Here is a 7,916-nt window from a genome sequence, read left to right as displayed (position 1 = left end):
GCGTCGGTGAGTTCTAGTTGCTCAGTATCGAGCTCCATCCTCGGCCCAGGAGGGGCGGAGGGACGCGTGCCCGAGGCAGGGCAGGGGCTGGCCGCGTGGCTGTGGGGAACGGAGGCCGGGGCGGGCGGTAGTGCGCTTAGGGCCTTAAGGGACGGATGGAAGGGGGACGCGCTAGAGCTTAAAGTTGCTGGCGGCGCAGTTTGGGGAGGGTTTTTTTTGGCGGGGCGGGGGGACGTTACTTGGGTTTTAGAGGCAAGGACTGGCCAGCCCCCCTGATTGTCGCTCTCCTCCAGGTGCAGACATGGCCAAGTCCAAGAACCACACCACGCACAACCAATGTAAGTTTCTCGGGCTCCGTCACCCGTCGGGGGACCAGGCCTGACCAGCAGTGGGGGTGGGGAGGATGGGGGGCGTCGGGGGACCAGGCCTGGCCAGCAGTGGGTGGGGAGGATGGGGGGCGCGTTGCCACCTGGAGCCTGGGACTGTTGTTGCTCTCGCTCATGTGCATACCTCCAGTGCTTGCCGTTCGGGACAGGGGTCTCCCGAGCCTGCCAGCTGCGGTTAACTGGTGGTTTCAGTGAGTAAATCTCCTTAAAGTTTAATTCCTTCCCCCCACAGCCCGGAAATGGCACAGAAACGGCATCAAAAAACCCCGGTCACAACGATACGAATCTCTTAAGGGGGTGAGTACCTTCCCTGCCCTAGCCTGACGCGTGCTGTTGGGGGGCAGCTTTATCGCCTGTTAGGGATTCTCAGGATTCGCCGGGGAAGGGGGGTGGTCCTCGGTGAGTAGAACGGAGCTTGTCCCCAGCACTTGATGAAACCGCGCGGGTGGGCCACCACACCTTTCTGCCTCGGCTTCCCCTGTGCTGTGAACCGGTGGCACCCTGGTGTAGCGAGAGGGCAGCCATGCTGTTGCACCTGCTCCTGACTGACAACTTCTGGTGTCTGCAAGTGGGGCGCCAGCAATGGCTTCTGCGTGCCCACCAGCAGGCTCGAGTTTCAGCTTCAAGGGGTGCTCTTAACTTTCCTCCAGGAGTCGATGCTAGGGGTTGAAATGTTGTGGCATCTACTGCTTAAGTTGCCAGCAGGCCCCTTTGCCCGGGGCTCACAGTCTTCCCCACCCCCGTGGGGTGGAGCACCCCACAGTGCACTGACACCTTTCCTGCCTTCCAGGTGGACCCCAAGTTCCTGAGGAACATGCGCTTCGCCAAGAAGCACAACAAGAAGGGCCTGAAGAAAATGCATGCCAACAACGCCAAGGCTGCGGCTGCTCGCGCTGAGGCCGTCAAGGATCTTGTGAAGCCCACAGAGGTCAAGGCCAAGATCCCAATGGGCGTCAACCGCAAGCTCAGCCGACTGGCCTACATTGCCCACCCCAAGCTTGGCAAGCGGGCTCGGGCACGTATTGCCAAGGGTCTGAGGCTCTGCCGGCCCAAGGCCAAGGCACAAAGCAAGGCTGACGCTCCAGCCAAGGCCACGACTCCAGCGAAAGCTCCCAAAGGTGCCCCGGCCCCAGCTCAAGCTCCCAAAGGCGCCCAGGCCCCCACAAAGTAGAGTTCTCTGTGTGAGGGCGAGAGGGACTGGTGTGAGCCTGGGCTGCAGCGTGCATGGCGCTGGTGTCTTCTTGTGCTGTTGGTTGTACAAATAAACCCAGGCGGCGCTGTTATCGGTCTGCTTGTGTTGGGGGCTGCAGTGGTGCGTCCGTTTGTGGGGAGAAGTGCTCAGCCTTCTGTGGATGTTGGAGGGGGCAGAGAGCTTGCTGACCACTGGGCAGGCAGCTGGGAAAGGAAGAGCCCCTGGGCACCCTTGTTGGCGTTGCAGTGTGCCTGTGGGGAGGAGCTGCCTGGAGCTCTGACCTTAGGTTGTCCAGCCAGGCTGCTCCAACTATAGCCATGGGGTCTGATCTTAGGGACTGCCTGTCTGGCAGGAATGGCCAGAGTCCCAGGAACCCCTGTGGTATGTGAGTGGGTGGGGTCTCTTGACTCCAGGGTCAGCTGCTGCACCTGCAGGGTCCCTAATGCACAGATGAGTAGGGAGGTTGCTGGGTGCCAGTGGAGGCTTCCTGTAGGGGCCACCCAGGGGTTGATTCTGACAACCTACCCCCCTCAATTTCTTCCCCGGGACTCACCATTGATTTGAACTGACAACCCAGGTAGTTGATGTGGGGCCTCAGGGAGTTGTTTGTCTGCATGCGCCCCCGCCCCGCCACTGGGGAGGGGGCGCTGACTCCCCTGGGGGTGAGGGCTGGAATCTTGAAAGAGCTCGTTTTTGTGCAGCTGGTGCTGGGCCTCAGACCCAGTCAGCCCCTCCTGGAAAGAGGAAGCCTCCCTTTGAGGAGCTCGGGACCTGAATCGGGCTCAAGCGGTCTTCAAACGAACGAAGGTCGTGCGCCAGCCCTGTGCAAAGGAAGGAACTGGGTGCTGGTGAACATGCTGGAGGAGCCTCGTCCCGCCAGCAGCTGTGCGGCCCAGCAGCAAGCTGAGCTTTCTCAAGTGGAGCTCCCCATGGCGTCCACCCGCATTCCCCGGGAGGACAGGGGAGGGGGTCACTGTTGGTCCTGCTAGGACCAAACCAGGCCACGTGCAGCTCCTCCACTTCCCCTCCAGCTTCACAAGCTGGTCCTGCTGCCCAGGCTAACTAAGGCCAGGCTTGTCTGCCACCTGGGGCCTCTGCACGCACCTGTGCCTCCTGGCCACAATACCAGAGACCCTGGTGAACTGGCTTGGCTCACCAGGGCTGGAGAAAGACGGCTTTCTGCTCCGGGAAGGAGTTGTTCCTGGGGACTCAATGCTGCTGTCCAAGATGGCCGAGTCCACACTGACTTGGCTGCGGGTTCCTGCTGTCAGTGACCCCCTTGCTCTCTCTACGCCAGAACACGTCACACCTTCCTGTAGGCTTGGCCAGCACTAGCTGTCCACACCCCTGTCCCATGTGTGGTTCCCGCCCTTCCCTCAAGATTGCCCAAAGTCGGGAATATGGCTGTAGCCGGTGCTACACAGGTGGGATGTGGGGGTGAAGCCCCTGAGAACAGGAACGTGGGTCCTGGTGGCTGGGCAGGCAGGGCTCTGCGGTGCCAGGCAGGAGGGACACAGCTGGGCTTCGCTGCATCTCTGCAGTAGGGCTGGATCAACGCCCAGAGAAAGCAAATCTCACTGTGTGTGCTAGAGAGGTGGCGAGCCTGTAGGCTGACTTTATTGGGGGTGGGGCTCAGTGGTCCGTGGGCAGGGCCGGCACACTGGCAAGGGCAGGCAGCAGGCGCGCGTAGATGTCGATGCCGCGAAGGAACACGGCCTCATGCAGCCGCTCGTCGTGGTCGTGCAGCAGCACGGGCGTGCGGTTCATGGGCGAGAAGCCCAGGGCTGGGACCCCCACCTGCACCGGGAGGGAGCGCCTCTAAGGAAGACTGCTGCCAGGCCCGCCCCACGCTGCCTCCCCTCCCATGGCCGTGCCAGGTGCTCACCGCGCGGATGTAGCGGCTATCGGTGGCCGCAGGGAAGATCTGGGGTTCCAAGGTGAGATTCCTGCAGGAGGGAGAGCCTGGTGAGGGGGGCGGGGGGGGGCACCAGGAGAGCCCACCCGCAGGATGGGGATGGGCTGCCCACGGTACTCACATGTCCTTGCAGACCCCACTGAACGCTGCCCACCAGGGGTCCGAGTCGTCAGTCTGTGTCACCCGGGGCTCAGTCCACTTCTGCGGAGAGGGAAGTCAGGGGCAGGATCAGGGCAGGGGCACCAGGCCTGCTCCTCACGGGGTGGGCTTTGCCCCAACCCCCAGCCAGACACAGGTCTTTGTCACTGAAAAGTGTTCATGTCTCCTGCCCCACACTGGCTTGCAAGGACCACGCGGGGAGGAACCCAGTTGAGTTTTCCGTCCACCATTGTAGCTGCCAGCCCCACTAGTGCTTCTTGGGAGGCTCAAGCGTGTGTCTCACGACTGAAGAACTGATGCCAGCAGGCATGCTAAGCCCACGCCCCCATGGTGCCCAGCTCCCGGGGGCTCGCCCTCAGCTCGCGGGTGACCCCAGGTCCTAAACCCATACCTGAGCAAACTCCAAGGTGACCCCCTCGCCAGCCTCCCTGCACCAGCCCTGCAGCTGCTCCTCAAAAGCCTACAGAAGAAGGGTGGGGGGGGGGGCGCTAGCTGACAGCCTCTGCGAAGCTGGGAGGGCAGGGACCCCGCCAGCCTCTCAGCCCGGGTGGGGTTGCACCTTCAGGTCCACATCGGGAGCCACTCGGAAGTCAAAGCTGGCACTCATGGTGGCCGGTACCACGTTATAGGCCACGCCGCCCTCCAGCTTGGTCAGGTTCACGGAGGTCACAGCCCCCAGCGTCAGGCTGGGGTTTGACTGCAGCCTGAGGGGGACGTCGAGGGGAGAGGCCACAGGGAGCAGCAGGACATTGGGCCCCGCTCTCCCGCCCAGCGCCCCCACCCCCTTCCCCAGGCTGCCTCACCTCTGCCTCTCCTTCTCCCGGAAGGCCATGACTAAGCTCAGAACCTTGTGCTGAGAAAACACCGGGAGGAGTAAGCGCGGTCCCTGGGCTGAGCACCCCGCCGCCCCGTACCCCCCACCGCACCACGGACCAGCTTCTCCGCGGCCGTGTCCTCGATGAAGCGAGAGCCGTGACCGGGCTTCCCCGTGCTTGTGACCCGCACCCCTGGAGAGGCGCAGGGGCATCTTCAGCAGGGGCGGCCCTGTGGGGGCCTGGGTCTGCCCTCCTTCCAAGAGCCCCTGGCGCAGAGCTGGTCCCTGCCCCAGTCAGGCAGAGCCAGCCCTCAGGGAAGCCCTTGATTAAGGGAACAGGAAGGAGACCCCCAACGGAAGAGGTTGGGAGACAAGAGGCCCTGGGTCCCGGGTCTCTTCAGGCCCCACTCGCTGTGTGGCCCCCAGCAGGCCTTCACCCTCTCTGGCCTAATCGCCTATGGGTACAGGGGCCGCACCCCGCCCTCGATGCCCATACTCACACCAAGGGCTCCGCTCGCTGTAAAACACAGTGAACGCGTCCGTGGGGTTGGCCAGGCCTGAAGCGTGAAAGGGGACTCGGGTGGAGTTGCCCACCCCCTACAGCAGCCCCCGCCCCTCCCCCTGGGCAGCCGTCACCCTGCTCACCCTCATCCAAGGCAAAGCCAGTCCTCAGGGCCTGAAACTCGGGGCGCTGCACAAACAGCTCCATGCCCGTGTGACCCCCGATCTCCTCATCTGGCACAGGAGCAGGGTCGTGAGGCAAGGGGCACCCCTCCCTGCAGGGGCCCCCACCCGAGCCACCCTTACCTGGCACAAATGTCATGTGGATGGTTCTGGGAAAACGGTGGCCCTCAGCCTTCAGCCTCCGCACGGCCTCCAGGTACCTGAGTGGGCAGCGAGAGGGACAGTGCCAGGGGTGGGCAGGCCTGGCAGGTGGGAGCACCCCCACCCCACCCCCGGTCCTGGACATAGCCCTGTCACAACCTGGTAGGGCACTCTGGGAGCCCCAGCCTGCCCCTGGGCCTGGATTTCACATCACCCTGTCAAGCAGTGGTCAGGGCTGCTAGCTCCTGTCCACAGTAAAGGCCTCATACGCCCCTCAGTGCTGGGGTTCTCCAGCCACACCCAGACCTTGGGTCCATCCACTGGGCTGGCAGGGGGACTCACTGGATGCTGACACACTTCATGTCCTGTGTGCCCCTGGCGTAGATGTAGCCCCCGGCGTCCTTGAAGGCCCCGAAGGGGTCATGGCTCCAGTGCTCCTGTTGCAGGGACGAAGAGAGACGGGAGTCTCGTCCTTAACCCTCTCGGGCCAACGGGCACCCTGCCCTGGGAAGACGTCATTAAGTTGGGTGACAAGCGGGGTGGCGTGGAGGACAGAGGAGGGCAGCTGACGGACACCCCCATCTCTGCCTCTTCCACCCGCCCTGGGTAGTGACACCGCTTGAAGAAGTCCTCGTGGCGTCCCGGTGACTTGTTAGCCTGCCGACCACAGGGGTCAGCAGTTCAAAACCACCAGCTGCTCCTCAGGAGACAGACTTGGCTTTGCAGTCCCTCTCAGAAACCCACGGGGCCAGTTCCGGGGGTTGCGGGTGGGGGAGGTGCTGCAGGTCAGAATTGATTCGATGGCAGCGAGGGAGGGAGGTGTTTCTGTTTTTTGTTGAAGGCTCTGTATGAAAGTGGCGGGTCTCCCAGGCACAATTGTCTTGAAGTCCAATATGTCAGGGTGGGCGCATGCTTTAGTGCAAGATGGAGGCCCCTGGGGAACAGGGGCCGGGGTCGTTCCGTGTTGAGCGCTAGCCAAAGAGGCTAGTCATTCGCCCCACCGGCTGCTCCCTGGGAGGACACTGTGGCGGTCTGCTTCCATAGAATTCATAGCTGCGGAAACCCTCCAAACTTGCGGCAGGTCTACACTGGCCTGCGAGTGGGAGCAGACTCAACCGCAGTGAGCTGGGCAAACATTAAGGGAGGGTGTGGGGAGCCTGGCCAGGACTTCAGAAGGCTGGTTCTGTCGCTCCCCCAAACACCCAACTCGATAGCATTGTGTCAATTCCAACTCACGGGTCTCCACAGGGCGGGGTAGAGGGATAGAACTGCCTTGGTGGATCTTCGGAAGTTACTGAAATAGGAAGCCTCATCTTTCTCCCTCGAAGCGGCTGGTGGTTTCGAACCGCCGACCTGGCAGTCAGCAGCCCAACGGGTAACCACCATACATAGCACCAGAGCTCCAAAGCGCGGGCAAATTCACACAAGCATGAGATGTCCGGGTCGTTCAAAAGCCCAGAGTTCCCTGAAGTTGGCTCCTCACCCCTCCCTGCCCCGCCCCCAGCGCACAAACCTTGAAGACAGGCACCACATCCGTGTGGGAGTTGAGCAAGATGGAGGAGAGCTTGGGGTTGGTGCCCGGCCAGGTCAGCACGGTCACCACACGGCCAGGTGCCACCTGGAGGGGGTGAGGACGGGGCTGGTCAGCACAGGGGGAGGCGGAATCCGAGCCCCACCTCTCCTCGCTCAGGACCCCAAGCTCACCTCCACTTTCTGACAGCCCAAGCCTAGCTGACGGCCTTGCTCCACAAGGAAGGCCACGGCAGCCCCTGGGGCACAGAGAGTCTTAGAGGGGCTCGGGGTGCACCCCTCCCCCACCAGTCCAGGTGCCGCTCAGAGAAGGGAGCAGAGCGACACCCTTGCAGCCACATGCATGTCTGTCCCCTTGGTGGCCTTTGTGGTCGGCTGGTGACCCTTCAGATGCCTGGGTGAGGCAAGGGGCTCTTAATCAGCCCCTGACCTAAAGGCTGGCAGTTCGAACCCAGTCCTGGGATCCGCAGCTTTGAAAACTATCTTGGGGCATGTGACTCTGCTCACCAGGGGTCGCCTTGAGTCGGCATCCACTCTGCAGCGCCCTGATGTCTACTCCCCCACCTTTGTGGACAGGGTGGGAGCAAATGGGTCACCGGCACGGTGCCCACCCACAAAATCCCCAGTCACCCCGGGTGCTGTGGCTTTTATCTACACGTGGGGGTGGGGCTCTCTTCCTCCAGTTGTCCCAGTCTCTCAGCGGGGAGTAAGCAGACCTTAAGCAGCGGCCCAGAGCGACTTCCCAAGCAGCAGTGTTGGCAGCAGCTTGGAGGACTGACTGCCCCGGGCTGGCTGATGCCCTAGGGAGTGGCGGAGCCGGTCGGGGCCACCCCTGGGGTCCGGCTGGCTTCGCTTGCAGTTCTCGCCCCTTATGCACGGTGGCGGGCCCTGGGGTCTCACCGTAGTCAGGCTCGGGCTGCACCGTGCGGATGCGCAGGTACTGGCGGAAGAGGGTCACAGACGGGTGCTCGCCCGGGGGGCTTGTGCCGGCCATGGTGCTGCTGGGGGCAAGACCAGAGGCTGGGGACCCCTCCCAGCAGGGTAGGCTTAGCCCGTCTGCACCCGCAAGTTTCTCCGTGTGCCCCGAAAGGAGAC

The 7,916-nt window shown here is 62.9% G+C and overlaps 2 protein-coding genes across 3 annotated transcripts in view; one reads left to right on the top strand and one right to left on the bottom strand.

Moving 5' to 3' along the window:
* The first annotated feature begins 249 nt into the window (after positions 1–249).
* RPL29 (ribosomal protein L29) lies at positions 250–1,669 on the top strand. The gene is made up of 3 exons (XM_004715259.2): positions 250–338; positions 619–683; positions 1,177–1,669. Exons 1-3 carry the CDS (start codon positions 302–304, stop codon positions 1,555–1,557), a joined length of 483 nt encoding a protein of 160 aa, XP_004715316.1. The 5' UTR covers positions 250–301; the 3' UTR covers positions 1,558–1,669.
* Positions 1,670–3,160: 1,491 nt separating this feature from the next.
* The window catches only part of ACY1 (aminoacylase 1), a 5,943-nt gene continuing 1,187 nt past the window's right edge, over positions 3,161–7,916 (bottom strand). Inside the window, exons 2-15 of one of the 2 annotated variants that reach the window (XM_045297386.1) lie at positions 7,722–7,822; positions 6,996–7,060; positions 6,805–6,909; positions 5,634–5,728; positions 5,274–5,350; positions 5,112–5,201; positions 4,967–5,023; positions 4,586–4,659; positions 4,456–4,505; positions 4,212–4,356; positions 4,044–4,112; positions 3,615–3,694; positions 3,464–3,524; positions 3,161–3,375 (exon numbers count right to left, since the gene is read on the bottom strand). In XM_045297386.1, the coding sequence (XP_045153321.1) occupies positions 3,211–3,375; positions 3,464–3,524; positions 3,615–3,694; positions 4,044–4,112; positions 4,212–4,356; positions 4,456–4,505; positions 4,586–4,659; positions 4,967–5,023; positions 5,112–5,201; positions 5,274–5,350; positions 5,634–5,728; positions 6,805–6,909; positions 6,996–7,060; positions 7,722–7,815 (1,227 nt within the window). In that variant the 5' untranslated portion in view covers positions 7,816–7,822 and the 3' untranslated portion in view covers positions 3,161–3,210. The remainder of the gene's footprint in view (positions 3,376–3,463; positions 3,525–3,614; positions 3,695–4,043; positions 4,113–4,211; positions 4,357–4,455; positions 4,506–4,585; positions 4,660–4,966; positions 5,024–5,111; positions 5,202–5,273; positions 5,351–5,633; positions 5,729–6,804; positions 6,910–6,995; positions 7,061–7,721; positions 7,823–7,916) is intronic. The other variant, XM_004715258.2, reaches the window with a different exon arrangement.

The sequence above is a fragment of the Echinops telfairi genome, unplaced genomic scaffold, assembly GCF_000313985.2.
Source record: "Echinops telfairi isolate 266 unplaced genomic scaffold, ASM31398v2 ScPeMD7_7420;HRSCAF=8458, whole genome shotgun sequence".
Lineage (NCBI taxonomy): Eukaryota > Metazoa > Chordata > Mammalia > Afrosoricida > Tenrecidae > Echinops > Echinops telfairi.
Note: the sequence above shows the minus strand (reverse complement) of the source record. Positions and strands in the feature narration are given on the sequence as shown.

Excerpts from the sequence above, each read along its gene's own strand:
- RPL29 (XM_004715259.2), top strand. The coding sequence starts at position 302 with ATGGCCAAGTCCAAGAACCACACCACGCACAACCAAT. Across the intron at positions 339-618 it reads CCACACCACGCACAACCAAT|CCCGGAAATGGCACAGAAAC; the intron begins GTAAGTTTCTCG and ends TTCCCCCCACAG. Across the intron at positions 684-1,176 it reads GATACGAATCTCTTAAGGGG|GTGGACCCCAAGTTCCTGAG; the intron begins GTGAGTACCTTC and ends CCTGCCTTCCAG.